At 36.3% G+C, this 16,546-nt stretch overlaps 1 protein-coding gene across 2 annotated transcripts in view; it reads left to right on the forward strand.

Annotated features, from left to right (window-relative positions):
• The window catches only part of LAMA2 (laminin subunit alpha 2), a 717,179-nt gene that overhangs the window by 596,093 nt on the left and 104,540 nt on the right, over nt 1–16,546 (forward strand). For both annotated transcript variants that reach the window (XM_049901052.1, XM_049901136.1), the window contains exon 41: nt 7,926–8,028. In XM_049901052.1, the coding sequence (XP_049757009.1) occupies nt 7,926–8,028 (103 nt within the window). The remainder of the gene's footprint in view (nt 1–7,925; nt 8,029–16,546) is intronic.

Genomic DNA, 16,546 nt, shown 5'->3' on the forward strand with positions numbered 1-16,546 from the left:
CCAACTCATAGCGACCCTATGGGACAAAGTAGAACTGCCCCATGTGGTTTCCAAGGAGCACCTGGTGGATTTGAACTGGTGGATTTTGGTTAGGAGTTATAGCTCTTGACCACTAAACCACCAGGGTTTCCCTGCAGTCCTGAGGAACTGAAATACTTGAGTTCATGCTACAAACTTCTCTGCATCTCTTTGTTTTCTTACCCTGTTACTACTGTATCTCCCACCCCTCCCCCCAGGACTGAGGATCCAGGAGGAAATAATTAGCTTCCTGAAAAGCAATAAGCATAAGAAACAAAAAGCAAGCAATATTCAGAAATGCAAAAAGATAAGACATTAAGCAGCAAGGAAGTCTATCAACCACTCAGGTGTGTTGCTGAATGAAAGTACAAGGATCCTATGAAAGATCAATACATTGATAAACATCCAGCTGGACTAATCAGAAAAAATCATAAAAGCCATAAATTACCAATATCAGCAATAGAAGAGGGGAAATTATTATGGCTTCTACAGGTAGTAAAGGATAATAAGCAATATTATGAACAACTTTAAGCCAATAATTCAATAAGTTAGATGAAATTGACAAATTCTTTGAAAATCACGAACTACCAAACCTCACACACAAAGAAATTACTTGAATAGCTAATTTATTAAAGAAATGAATTTGTAGTTGAAAACCTTAGACACACAGGCAAATACAAATTCATTTCCAGATAGCTTCATTGATTAATTCAACCAAGCATTTAAGGAAGATATAATAAATTCTTCCAAAAAACTGAAGAGGATAAAATAATTTCCACCGCATTCTATAAGGACAGTATTACTCTGATACAAACCCAGACAAAGATAAAATCACAGACCAGTATCCTTCATGAATATCGATGTAAAAGTTCTTAGTTATAACAAATTTAACACAACCATATCTAAAAAGGATTATATATTATGACTAAGTAGAATTCATCTCAACAATGTGAGATTGGTATAATATTTGAAAATCAATCAATGTAATTTACCATATTAACAGACTAAAGAAAAAATATAGTCATCTCAACCAAAGCAGGAAAAACATTTGACAAAGTGAAATGTTGTTATTTCACTGCTTGTTGCTGTTTTTAGTTGCCATCGAGTCGGTGCTGAGTCATGGTGACCTTATGCTTGACAGAACAAACTTTTGCCCAGTCCTGAGCCATCTTCATGACGATTGGTATGTTTCAGTCCTTTGCTGTGGCTATTGTGTAAATGCATCTCACTGAAGGTTTCCCCCAGTTTTGCTTACCTTCTACTTTACCAAACACAATGTCCTTTTCCAGTGATTGGTCTTCCTGGAATAAGTGTCCGAAGAAAGTGAGCCAAAGTCCCACCATCCTTGCTCCTAACAAGTGTTCTGGTTGTATTTCTTCTAAGGCTGGTTTGGCAAGAAAAAAGAAATAAAAGGAATCCAGATTGAAAAAGAAGTATAATCGTCTTTACTTACAGATGACATGGCAGTCTGTGCATAAAATCCAATGGAATCTGTAAAAAGCTACTAGAACTAATAAGTGAGTTTAACAATGTTACAGGATATGAGATCAATGTATAAAAATAATCATGTTTCTACATACTAACAAAGAGAAATTGGAAAGTGAAATTAAAAGTTATACCATACAATACCATCAAGATTATTAAATATTTAGGACTAAGATTGACAAAAAAAAAAAATGTGCAAGACCCATATAGGGAATGCTGCAAAAGATTACTGAGAGAAATTAAAAACACCTAAATAAAATGAAGAGATATGCCCTGTTCATGGATCAGAAGACTCAATATTCTTAAGATGTTCATTTTACACAAATTTATCTACAGATTCAAAGCAATCCCACTCAAAATCCTAGCAAAATCTTTTTTTTTTTGTAGAAATTAACAAGTGGATTTTAAAATGTATATGAAATTGAAAAGAAGAAAAATGATGGAAGAGTAAAACTTCCTGGCTTCAATACTTATTATAAAGCTACATTAATCAAGATAGTGTGGTATTGACATCAATATAGCCAAATAGATAATTAGATAGAATAAAGAGTAGACCAAGACATATAGGGTCAATTGGTTTTTCAAAAACGTACAAAAGAAATTCAATGGAGAAAGGATAGTCTATTCAACAAATGCTGCTGGAATAAAAAAAAAAAAAAACTTAAGTCTGTATCTTGTACCACATACCAAAATTAATGCAAAATGGATGATAGACCTAAATGGAAAATCTAAAATATATAACATTTCTAGAAGAAAACATAAGAGAAAATCCTTATGATTTTGGGTAAGACAAAAATTCTTACATATAACACCAAAATCATGGTCCCTAACAGGAAAAAAAAAAAAAAAATTGATAAATTGACTCCATTAAAATTGAGAACTTCTGCTTTTCAGAAAACATTATTAAGGAAATGAAAATAGAAGCCACAAAATGGAATAATGTATTTGCAAATTGCATATCTGATAAGGAACTTGTAACCAGATTATGTATCAAGGTCTTTTTAAGCTCAAAAGAAAACAAATAAATCAATAAAAAAATTGCACAGAAGTTTTAAATAGTTTCCCAAAGAAGATGTCAAATAAGCACATGAAAAGCTGCTCAACATTATCAGTCATTAGGAAAATTCAAGTTAAAAATCAAAATAATGTATCAACCAAACCAAACCCACTGGCATCCCATCAATTCCAACTCATAGCAACCCTTTAGGAGAGAGTAGAATTGTCCCATAGGGTTTCCAGTGCTGTAAATCTTTACAGAAGTAGACTGCCACACCTTTCACCAGTGGCTGGAGGTTTCAAACCACTGATCTTCCAGGTAGCAACCCAGCACTTTAACCACTGCACTTAAAATGATGTACACACACATCAAAATGTGTAAAATTAAATAAGACTGGGTATATCAAGTACTGGCAAGATGTGGGGCAAATGGAACTGTCATGCACTACTTGTGGGAATTCCCTGGTAGTGAAGTGGTTAAGAGCTTGGCTGCTAACCAACAGGTCGGCAGTTCAAATCCGCTAGCCACTCTTTGGGTGCCCTGTGGGGCAGTTCTACTCTGTCCTGTGGGGTCAGTATGAGTTGGAATTGACTCAGCAACAATGGCTTTTTGTTTTTGTTTTTTACAACAACTTTGTGAAACAGGTTGGCAGTTTATTAAAAAATTAAATATATACCTACCATATGACCATATGATTCAGCCATTACACTTTTAGGTATTTACCCAGGAGAAATTAAAGCATATGTCTACACAAAGATTTGTATAAAAATGTTTCTAGCAGCTTTATTTATAAAGCCAAAGCTGGAAATGACCCAGATGTCCATTAATAAATGGAGTACATCCATACAATGAGCTACTACTCAGCAATAAAATAGGAATGAAGTATTAATGCACACACAACACTGATAGGTATCAAAATAATTATTCTGAAAGAAAGAAGCCAGGTAAGGAAGTGTACATACTGAATGATTTATATAAACTTCTAGGAAATGCAAACTAATCTATAGTGATGGCCAGTAGATCACTATTTGCCTGGGGATAGAGGAAAGACAAGGAGGGGTGGAAGGAAAGGATTGAAAAGGAGTGATGGATATGTTAACTGCCTTGATTATGGTGATAGTTTCATGGTTGTATATATGTTTTTAGTTACCTAGTGCTGCTGTAACAAAAATGCCACAGTGGGTGAGTTAAAGAGCTGAATTTATTGTCTCACAGATTGGGAAGCTAGAAGTCTGAATTCTGGGCCATGCTTTCTGTTGGCTGTATGGGAAGGCCCTTCCTGGTCTCATGTGGTTTCTGTGGCCCCAGGAATTCCCTGGCTTGAAGATAAGATTCTCAAGTGGTGGAGTCTCCCCCAACCCCTCTGCGTGTGTCTCTCCCTGTCTGTTTTCCCTTTTTATAAGACACCACTCAGAAGGGATTAGGTTTAGGACCCACATCCTCCATGATATCATTAGCATAACAAAGAAAAAACCCTATTACGAAACAAGGTCACATTGACAGGTACAGGGGATAGGGCTTCAGTATATCATTTTGGAGGGCACTCTTCAATCCATAACATATGTCAAAACTTATTAAATTATAGATTTTGAAAGTACATGCTTTACTGTGTGCCAATTATACCCCAATAAAGCTGCTGAAAAATATAAAAAAAAATTTTTTTAATTGAATATTGGTTTTCACTGTTCATAGGCCCTCAACAATTTCCACACCTCAGGCCTCTTTCCTTGTTGTTTGGCCCTTCTCACTCTTTTCTGTCTTCTTCCACTTAATATTCTTACATGCAGTAAGTCAGTTCTCTCTCCCTCTTAAACCTCTGTGCTTCACTTTGCATATCCAAGATTAGCTTTAAAAGTATGATTTTTAAGTGCTTTCCGGCTTATGTTCTTACAGAAAAGCTTGTACACCCCCAGGTGGTGGGGAAAAGTGTTTTTGTTTGTTTGTTTGTTTTGTTTTGTTACCTGGTTTCATCTACCATTATGAATGTCCCATGTTTTCTTGATGACTCGGGATCATCATTGTTAACATTACTTATTTTATTACTGTAAAGTTGGCATCTCCTGAGACCTGCAAAACCATTTTACTCCTACCTAAATTGACTTGGACTTCAAAGCTTTAAAAATTCTTCTCTCTGCTTTTTAGAGTTTTCTTTTCTTTCCTCATTGTCAGACAGATTGTCAGCTGTCACTTCTGCTATTTTCATGTGCCTGCTTAGAGAATCTTCACCCTTCTCTCTTTATAATTTCCTGTCTGTAATCTGTTTTGATTCAGAAAACCTCTAACCAAGGAAGTAAGAACAATGTATAAATTTGGTACATATATAGAACCTGAAGCATACTTTTTCTAGTAAAGTGCATTGACTATGTACTATTTTTACACTATTTTTTTTTCAAGATAAATGATATTTATGTGATGTTACTATATCTAATACCTTAGGGAAACTGTAAGACTAAGAATTCCTATGTTCTCAGATGAAGGCACTGCCAATTTTTCAAAGAATAATTTGCCAAGTTGGTAAGAACAGCTCTTTTTGCAAGTACTGGGTATTGATGCACAATGCCTCTTTTTATTCATCTGTAGATATTGCCAATATGTCCTATAGCCGATCTCATACTATTGTATACTCATCTGTTCTTTGGGCACTGGACTATTTAAATGAAAGCTGTTGGTATACTACCTTAAAATAAATTTGACCAAACAGTAGCAAGTTTTATAATCTTTCCTAGTTTGTGACTGACATCAAAAAATGTTACTAAGGCACATAACGAAAACAAAAACCCTCACAACTAGACCAATAAGCAACATTATGATAAATAGAGAAAAGATTGAAGTTGTCAAGGATTTCATTTTACTTGGATCCACAATCAACACCCATGGAAGCAGCAGTCAAGAAATCAAAAGATGCATTGCATTGGGCAAATCTGCTGCAAAAGACCTCTTTAAAGTGTTGAAAAGCAAAGATGTCACATTGAAGACTAAAGTGCACCTGACACAAGCCATGTGTGTTTTCAATTGCCTCATATGCTTGTAAAAGCTGAATGATGAATAAGGAAGGCTGACGAAGAATTGATGCCTTCTAATTGTGGTGTTAGCAAAGAATATTGAATTACCATGGACTCCCAAAAGAACGAACAAATCTGTCTTGGAAGAAGTACAACCAGGATGCTCTTTAGAAGCAAGGATGGTGAGACTGCATCTCACATACTTTAGACATGTTATCAGGAGGGATCAGTCCCTGGAGAAGGACATCATGCTTGGTAAAGTAGAGGGTCAGAGGAAAAGAAGACCCTCAACAAGATGAATTGACACAGTGGCTGCAACAATGGGATCAAGCATAGCAAGGGTTGTGGGGATGGTGCAGGACTGGGCAGTGTTTTGTTCTGTTGTACATAGGGTCACTATGAGTCGGAACTGTCTCAGCAGCACCTAACAACAACAACAACAAGACACCTTTATAATGAAATGTGCAAAAGACCTGGAGTTAGAAAACCAGAAGGGAAGAACATGCTGGTCATTTCTCAAGCTGAAAGAACTGAAGAAAAAATTCAGGCCTTGAGTTGCAATATTGAAGGATTCTATGGACAAAAAACTGAACGACGCAAGAAGCATCAAAAGAAGGTGGAAGGAATATGCAGTCACTATACTGAAAAGAATTGTTCAAAGTTCAGTCATTTCAGGAGGTAGCATACCATCAAGAGCCGATGGTACTGAAGGAAGAAGTCCAAACCGCACTGAAGGCATTGGTGACAAACAAGCCTCCAGAAATTGATAAAATAGCAACTGAGATGTTTCAACAAATGGATGCAATGCTGGAAACACTCATTCATCTATGCCAAGAAATTTGGAAAACAGCTCCCTGGTCAACCAACTGGAAGACATCCATATATGTGTCCATTCCAAAAAAAAAAAAAGGTGATCCAATGGAATATGGACATGATTAAATAATATCATTAATATCACACTCAAGTAAAATTATGCTGAAGATAATTCAAACACAGTTGGAGCAGTACATGGACAGGAACTGCCAGAAATTCAAGCAGAATTCAGAAGAGGACGTGGAAAGAGGAAAATCATTGCTGATGTCAGATATCACATGTCAGATGCTTACCTGTATTTTATTGACTGCACAAAGGCATTCAACTGTGTGGATCATAACAAATTATGGATAACATTGCAAAGAATATGAATTCCAGAATGCTTTATTGTGCTCATGTGCAACCTGTACATAGACCAAGAGGCAGCTTGACTTCAACAGAAAGTAATTAGCATTTCTGGCCTTTCTTGCAACCTGAAAACTTTTCCAATTTAAAATTTACACATTAAGTCTTATTTGATTTATACCTTAATATAAATACATTATATGATGGGTTACCAAGGAGCAAACTGTATTAAAATGGATTACAAGACACTGAAGCTAAACAATCCATTTCTGACATTAATCTGTTATCTTTGTGTCACCTCTTTTCATGTAAACTTCAACAAATACATCTTAGTTAGAAGATAATCTGGACTCAGGGATTGCCATTTAGAAGTTTTTGTTTTGTCTTAGTAATTTGAAATGCAGTTAAAAGGAGCAGTGTTCTTTCTCATTTCAATACCTATGATATAGAATATACAGAAAATCTACCCCTCCCCGCTCACTTTCAACTTCCTCCACTCCACTCCACAACACGACTGAAATGTCTTTAGGGATAAAATCAGAAGACATTTTTAGTTAATAAATGATAATACTGATCAATTATGTTTGGTAAGGTAGGAAAAAAAACCATTGCCATGGAGTAGATTCCAACTCATAACGACCCTGTAGAACAGAGTAGAACTGCCCCATAGGATTTCCAAGGAGTGGCTGGTGATTTCTAACTGCTGACCTTTTGGTTAGCAGCCAAGCTTTTAACCAGTGCACCACCAGGGCTCCTTGACAAGGTAGAGGGTCAGCAAAATTGAGGGAAACCCTCAATGAGAATGGCAGACCCAATAGTAAAAACAATGGTCTCAAACATACCAACAATGATTAAGATAGTGCAGGTTCAGGCTTACATAAGGTTGCCATGAGAAGGAGTGAACTCAGTGGCAACTAACAACAACCTCCTTGCAATGCAGCCAACCATCATCATGTATTGAGCCAGTTGTAGATGACTTGACTTCTATAATATGCTCTCCTGGTTTTTCTTTTACCTCTCTGAAACCTTAGTTACTTTGCCAGCCCCATTCCTCTGCCCACCTCTTAAACGTTGGTGTTCCTAAAAGTTCTTTTCTAGGTTCTTTTCTCCCAGTAAACAATCTCACTAACTATACTTATCAACTATGTGCTGAAATTTTACAAATGTAAATCTGGAGCCCAGAACTCTTTCTTACTCAATAATTGACATCTCTACTCAATAATTTTATGTTGTTAGATATATGACACTTCTTTTTCTGTCCACAGGCAACAGGTCCTCAGGGCTTATTGAAAGAAGGTGCCAAAGCCTCTCTTCAGAAAAGCTTCAGGATTCTTAATGAAGCCAAGAAGTTAGCAAATAATGTAAAAGGTTAGTGTGGCCTCTGTTTATTATTATTTTCAGGTTAAATGTAGTTGTAATTGGTAGGAGATTTTACCACACTATCGAAGGAATATAATTGTTTCTGCATGATTTTTTATGACTATTTTATTATCTGGATTTAACACAAGTAATAACCTTTCTCATTAATTTTACAGTATTTTGTCTTTGTTTCTCATTTTGCATCAGGTAATATTTCATCATTTTTAAACCTAATTTCTATAGCATCAATTCACCTATATTTAAAGTATAGTAATTTTTAAAATGAACTATAAGTGTTTATGAACACAAAAACCTGCTTTGTTTTGGCTTCAGATGTAAAAAGTCAATGAGAAATGGATCAGGCAGATGTAGCATAAATGTCTTCATGAAACTTTCAGGTTTCTTAGTGCAACACATTTCCTGAAAAGTTTTCAAAGTTTTTTAAGTACATACATTTCTTTCATGTATTTTTTTCTCAATTCAAGGATTAAAGTCCATAAAATATCTACCTTGATATTGTATGGGTTTTATGTGAAGAATATATTATTAAATGTGGCTGTTTTATAAATTTATACATAGCAAATTTATACATGTGAATACCTAGAATTGCCTCTTGTTTCTCCCTCCATTCTCATCCCTTACCATTTGCTGGTATGCCCCAATCTCTCTATCCTTACCTAATTTTCATGAGCCCTCCAAAATATCCTAACATTGCAAGCCACCTTGCTTTCATGATGTTATTCCTTTTCCTTGGAATGCCTTATCTCCCGTCCTCTTTCATCTAACTCCCTTCTACCAGTCTTTAAGATTTAGTCCAAATGTAATCTTCTCCAGCAAATTTAACACCCCATTCAATTTACATGGCACCCATTCTGTGTGTAGGAACCCTTGATGGTCCACTGGTTAAGCTCTCGTCTGCTATCCAAAAGGCTGGCTGTTCAAACCCACCAGTCACTCCATGGGAGAAAGATGTGGGAGTCTGCTTCCATAAAGATTTACAGCCTTGGAAACCTTATGGAGCGGTTGTATTCTGTCCTATCCAGCTGTTATGAGTCAGGATCGGCTCCACAGTAATGGGTTTGGTTTTGGTACTCTGTGAATACCTTTCTCAGAGACTTGCCAAACCACCGTAATCATGGATTTATTTTTCTGTCTTCCTGAAGACAGAGAGAGAGTTTTTTGACTTTGTATTTCTAGTGTGTATCATAGTGACTACACAAATTAGGAAATAATTATAATTTTTTTTCTGTTTTACATAAGGAATGGTATTGGTCTTATCTTAAGAAGATATTTTATAATCATTTTTATGTGGCATACTTTAAACTAGTAGCCTTTGGTCTCCAGTAAAGGCTGATGTGAAATTACAAGATCTGTTTCCATTATAGATGGCACTTTGGTAGTAAAATGTTTTGGACTGTGTATTACAGGTAAAATAAGACTCACTATGCACAAATTCTGTGTAAGAGATAGCTCTAATTACAACCTGAAGAGTGTCTCAAAAGAGTGAAAACCTGGTTTCCTGTTGGATGGATGGAGTAGATCTCATTTTGTGATCACTCCCTTCTATCCAAAGAGTCCTGGTGGCACGATAATTGAGCATTCCGCTGCCAACCGAAAGGTTCACTGTTCAAACCCATCCAGTGGCTCCACGGGAGAAAGACCTGGTGATCTGCTTCCATACAGATTGTTTTTGTTGTTGTTGTTGTGTTCTATCCAGTCGATTCTGACTCAACGGCCCCATAGGGTTCTAGTCTGTAACCTTTATGGCAGCAGACTACCACATCTTTCCCCCCTGGAGCACCTGGTGGGTTCCAGAACCTCTGGCCTTTAGGTTAAGAGCTGAGTGCTTAATCACTGTGCCACCAGGGCTCCAAAAGATTACAGCCTAGGAAACCCTATGGGGACATTCTTCTCCGTCACATCAGGTCACTATGTGTTGAAATCAACTTGACAGTACTCAACAACAACCTTCCTATCTATAATACCCTTACCCAAGGCTGAGAACAGTGTCAGTGAGGCACATGAAATGAGCAATTCAGGTGCAGGGATGAATCCTGTCTTTATTTAAAATTTTGATTTCTTTTTTATCACAAATTTTTTTGCATTAATTTTTATTTTTTTAAATAATCTTAAGATATTATCTTGACTACTGAGTTTTTTGATGTCCCTTTCAATTTCATGGAAACCCTGGTGGTGTTTTGGTTTTCAATTTCGTACTCTATTCCCATCCCTTTCCTTGCCTTTATTTCCCCCCACAAGCACTGGTATTATAAAGATAAAGAATTCCATTTTAAGGGATTTTTTCCAAGGGGAAAAAAAACTATTTTTTCTAAGGGAAAAATAAATCTAATGACAGCCATGGTAGAAAGGGTTAGGTAACAGAAATTTTCATTAGTTTAAATGTCTTTTTTTATACTTCAGGTAGTACATTATTTAAAGTAATGAAAACCCACAAACTCCTCAAGTAATAATTCCTCCAGAAACCAAGCCAAGGCTATGACAGAGATGGGAATGTTTTCTTGCTACATTATGACATTTCCCTGATTTGTGGCCAATTATACAAGTTCTAAAATGGCTGTTAATCAGGAAAATACCATATATTACCACCAGGAACTGCTGAAATAGGCCCTACAGAGCAAAACTCCTGACAGCAGCTATTAAAATAGAGATTTAGTCATTTTTCTCTATATGGTGCCTGGAGTTAGAAGGAATTAAAATGGTGGGCCCAGTATACCCTCCATATTTCTAATTCTTTGCTTGGCTCAATTCAGTACAGTTCAGTTAGGTAGTTCATGAGCGTTAGCCGTGAATGACTTAGTGCTGCTTCTTGCCATTTTTATTCTGTCCTTGCCTTGAGGGAGACTGAACTTGCCAGGAGCAATTTGTTTTGCTTTTTAATTTTTGAATATACATCTGTTAAAGGTAAATTTGCCCTTGTGCAAGTCTGAGATTTGAAGCTAATCTACAATACAGTGATGGACTGTCCATGGAGATAAAAATTATTTTGCTGATGAATGTAGGCTTGGTGCAAATTGATGATCAAAAGAGTTAGAAGATGAATGGATGCCACTAAATGAATTAATACTACTTTGTAGACAGATAAGAAATTTTGTCAATAAAATAGCCAGTTGAGGTTCTCATGAAATGTGTATAGGGCAAGGAATGGAGTACAGGATAGTATATTAGAAGTCTGACAATACTAAGGTTTTAAAATCAGACACCCAATCTTAAAAAATCTTACATAGTGTAAATTTAGAATTTTTTTTTAACTTCTTAATTTACTCCTAATTTTTGTCTCTGCCCAAAATAAGTGAAATTATTTAATTACTTCGGAACAAATGCGTAACCTTTCTGTAAAATGGATGATACTCACATGAAACAAAAGACCAATTCCCAAGCTCAGAAATATTAAATCAGTGTATTGCATGACATACAGTGATGCTCAACACACAGAACAGTACCAAACACTATTCCACTCGTTAATTTTTGGCAAACCAATCAACACTTCCCTCGTATACTGTGGTTCTCTAAACACTCAGTCATTTAGTCCAGAAAGGTGTGTCAAAAGAGATCTGTGATCATGCATGTAATACACTTGCAATTACTAATCTGTTGAGAGTCCATGTTATTATTTCATATTACGAAAGGAGAATAAACAGGAATACTATATGCTGTTAAACCAAAGTATGATACAAGGGTTAAATTTTGACTAATGCATGATTTTATTATCAAAGATACACCTTTTGAAATCTTGTACTACTGATTATCCGAATCAGCTTATCCATAGATAGCTGTGTGAAAGACAAACAGAAGCTTCTCCACTGATGAATAATAATGGACTAAATGGGTGAAACCAAGCCAGAGTTCCCTGACCTACCATAGTCTCGAGAACAAAGCAATATTTTTCCTGTTGATGAAATTGCTAATTCCTCCTATAGAGTTTTTGTTCTCCCTTTGGAGTGTGAACAGAGAAAGTCAAAGTAATAAAACCAAGCTGGGCTGAGTTTAGGAGGAGAAATGAAAAGTAACAATATAGTGGTAAACATGGAAAAGCAGGAGCTATTGAGATCTCTGTGGCTGTGCTTGTCATATCTAACCGTACGATGTGAGTCAAGCACAAGACACAAACCTTGCAGAAAGTCCCTTTGTATTGTCTGAGCAAAACACAAAGGCCTGTGCTATGAAAGATTAGCAATGCAGCTAAAAACTCATCTGTTTTGTTTGTGCTCATAATCAAAATTTAAGAGTGATATTTATGCAAGTAAGTGCCTGTATACTGGAGATAAATATAAATGCCTTCAAGAACCTGACAGATAAGGTCGTGGAGACTGTGTTAAACCAGAGAGCACTTTTCTTAAAGGTATTACAATTGAATTTCTTTTAAAAAATGCTTTGGGGACCAAAGCAAGCAAGCCTTCAGGCCTACAGTCCAGCTTTAAATCTTATCCAAGAGAGACAAAAGATGGGTTTCATTATCTAGCCATTTTGGTACCTCATTCCAATGGCTGCAAACATAATTCCCCTCTATCTTAATAATATAAGCCTTTGAAAAATCTGTCAGCAAACATGTGCCCCTTCACTCCTTTCTGTGCTTTCTACTACAACCCCTAGCAGGAGGAAAAGGATATTGAGATGTAGGTGACAGTCACTGAGTGTCTGTCAAGCACTGGACCTATCCCAGACAAAATCTAATTTGACATTTGAGATCAGGGTAGGCTTTCTCAGTAACATGCCTCCCTGCAAAGCATGGGCTTGATTTGAGTGATACCAGGGGTTTCCATGAACAATAATTCATGAAATTATTTTCATATCTGTGAAAAATAAGTAATAAGATATAGGACACTTCCCAAATGGTGACAGCAACTGGGGAAAGGGAAGCGGAGGAATACCATCAGGAAAGAAAGCTAGACTGGTACAGAAGGTTAAAGAAAGGATGCTGTCCCTAGTCATTGTCACTAAAGTTAATGATTGCCTACTTAATGCAGACAATTTGAGGGATTAAAAAAAATGGGGGGAGGGAGAAAGACTGGGTGTAGGAACTTTAACAAGTCAACTGGCAGGAGCTAGGGACAGGGATACTGTTCTAGATTTTGCCTAGCTCTCTTCCTTGTGCAGCTGCCCATCCCTCCTCCACAGATCCCAGGATCCTGCATTGGATAGCGGGTTCAATATAGGGGCCAGATTCTTTAAGAATCTCAATATTAAAAAGACAAAGGACTATCCAAGTGGATAAGAAATTATAATAAAACTTCAGTGAAGTACCTCTTATGTCAAAATATCCCAAGATGAAAATGTAATGTAATAAAACTGTATTAATACTACAAATGAATAAAGTTATTAACCTCTAGTATGTAAAACAAAATCATTAAGTAAAACAGAATTGAAGAAACGGCTATTAAATTATTTCTGTATTTTACTTTTATCATAAAAGTGAATTATACCCATTAACATAATATAATCATCCATAATGAACACAGACGGATAGATGATTTTGTTCATCCCAATTTCTTTTTTGTTGTTATTGTTTGTTTTGCAAAATACTTACCCTTTTCATGACTTTGTTATTTTTAACTCCTCTCCATATATCACTTTCCACATCCAATCTGTCTCCAAATCCTGCCAAATCTTTTTTTCCTTTCATTTTTCAGATCTGTCCTTTTTGTTTACACAGTCACTGCTACAGCCGCATAGCTAATCTACTGTTCTATCATAAACATAGATTGTAGCAAACTCCAAGCTTGTCTTCTCTTACCCATATTCACAACAACCAGAGTGATCTTCCACTAAAATTTGCCCCTGCATCAGAATATAAACTGGCTCCCAATTCCAGGGCTGCTGCGTATGATGTATAGATTGTGCATAGCACAACCCTAGTGGGCATCACATACATTTGATGTCATTGTAGATTTGTGTATTTGATATAGAAGTTTTTCAGCAGATACTAGTAAACTGCCTTGGAGAAGGGATGAAATTTTCTAATTTGCACCAAGGCACTACATATTTGGCTTAGGGCACACTGCTGTATAAAATCTAAACACTTACATTGATCCTTAGGCCAAAGGTCCACCATGAATTCTCTCCCACACAGTGAGCTGCGTGCCAGCTCCTGCTCCAGGCCAGCACTCTCCTCTTCACACTAGTCTTCTACCATCCTCCACTATAACCATCCACCACTTATGGTATCCCCATGCCTCTCCTTTTTTTTTAATTCATGCCTTTGTAAAAGCTAGCTTAACCTTAGATTTCTCAATTAACCACACTTTATTCACATTTTTACCATATGCTATTTTAAAACAATCTTATAAATGTAAATACATATACGGAATTGTTTGATGTTGAGTTATGCTGTTCTTCTTAGTATATGACTTTGTAACTGTTCCTATAACTTATAAACTCCCCAAGGACAGGTGCCATATTTTCTAATTCTTCTATATCTCTCCATCGACCTAATAGGAGTTTTCTAAATTTGTCAACCAGTGCTTTGTAAGTAACCTGAAAATATATAAATACTCACATGTATATATATGTCCAATTTTCCTACCGAATTTTGGGAGTACATTAGATTTAAAGGAAATTTTGTCTCCAAAGAAGCCAAGAACTAGACTAAGGTTGTGATGGGAAATCCATTTGATATTTTCTTCTTTGTTCAGGAAGCAAACTCTGGAATAGGCATGCCTAAGAAAGCAGCAGTTCCAATCTAATTCTCTTACAGGGGAGCCATCAGAATCCTTGCCATTGACTTCTCTGATTTATTATGACAACTGATAAACTGATGGACAGCTTATCAGATGCAAACTTTAGAAGGTTACCAAATTGGTTCCACATGTCTGAGATCATATAATCATATATCATATATAATCATATAACTATATGATTATATAAAATATATTTTTTAATAAATTATTATATGTTTGATATGCAAGGGGTTGGTTAAAAGAGGCTTAGTCAATATCAGCTTGGAAAGTCACTTGACCTCTTGGGTTGGCTTATATCAATATGAATATATCCATCTCTCTACTAAAATTATCGTCTAGGTAGCTGGATGGGAAAAAAATGAAATACTGAATATGTAGTCATCAATTTACTAAAAGTAAGGAGCACTGGTGGTGCAGTAGTTAAAGCAATTGACTGCTAACAGAAGGGTTGGCAGTTCAAAAGCACCAGCAGCTCCGTGGAGAAAGATGTGGCAGTCTGCTCCTGTAGAGATTCACAACCTCGGAATCCTTGTGGGATCTCGTGAGTGGGAATCAACTCTACAGCAGTGGGTTTGGTTTGGTTTTTGTGTAAGGTTATTCTGGGCAGATTATGTTAAAACTTTCAAGATTAGAATATTGTGGGTTTTACATTGGCTTTCCCATCCCACATTTCAAATTGGAATTTTAAGTCATTGATAATTATGGTTTAAAACATCCTCAGAGGAATTAATAAAAAAGACGTACCAAAAGAAACATAATCATAATACACAACTTGGCTTGACAGCAGACAATATTTATATAATGATGTAAACAGTGAGCAAGGACAATGTAGAATGTTTACACTGATTTAATGTAAGAGTCAATTATATTGAAAGAAGGGAGTAAGTGAATGGGCATATAAGAAAACTAAATCCTCTCCAATTATAACAATGACATCAGTGGATAATTTATAATTTTAAAACATCAACAAACAGCAGCTTAAACATATTTAAACATTTAATTCAACATATCCAGCAGGAACAGCTACAAGGTTAGTGCCTTTGGGAAAGGGCAAGTTTTAAAGGAACTGAAACAGCAGGCCACCGCCTTTGTTGGTAGTCTTTTGATACTGTTTAGCTCTAAAACTTTGGGCATTGTTTTGCTAAAATTGCTTAATGTTAAATAAATGAATAAATACTCTCAGAGTCAGAAAGTTCCATCCATTTGCTTCTGCTGTTTCAATTACTTAAGAGCAGTCACTGAGGCAACTGTGGGCAAAACTGGATTTCTGCATGGAGAGCCAGCAACCATTTGCTGAAAAGTCATTTCTCCCTCCTGGCAACTTCCTGTGTGTTAGAATAGAATTGTAATCCATAGGGTTTTCAATGATTGACTTTACAGAAGTAAATCACCAGACCTTTCTTCTGAGGCACCTCTGGGTAGACTCGAACTGCCAACTTTTTGGTTAGCACCTGAGTGCTTGACCATTTGCATGGAGAGGACCCCTAGGTCTTGGCCAAATAGCAAGCTAAGGACTCTAAGCAATTTATATATATATCGTATTCCTTCCTTACAACTCCCCTATGTGGTAGGCATCAATATCCCCACTTCAGAGATGAGAAAAATGAGATTCAAAGAGGTTAAATGACTGGTCAAAGCCTGAAAGCAGATACATCGTGGAGTCAATGGTTCAGCTTAAGTCAATCTAGTTCTAGAGCTGATGCTTTTAACCACCCTGGACAGAAATTTTGGGCTTCTGGCATAGGTTAGAAGGTGTCACATTATTGTCCATGATTCTAATAAATGTTTGATAAATGAATGAGTGAGTGGATGAATACCAGAAAGTAGCAGGG

Source organism: Elephas maximus, chromosome 1 (assembly GCF_024166365.1).
Source record: "Elephas maximus indicus isolate mEleMax1 chromosome 1, mEleMax1 primary haplotype, whole genome shotgun sequence".
NCBI lineage: Eukaryota > Metazoa > Chordata > Mammalia > Proboscidea > Elephantidae > Elephas > Elephas maximus.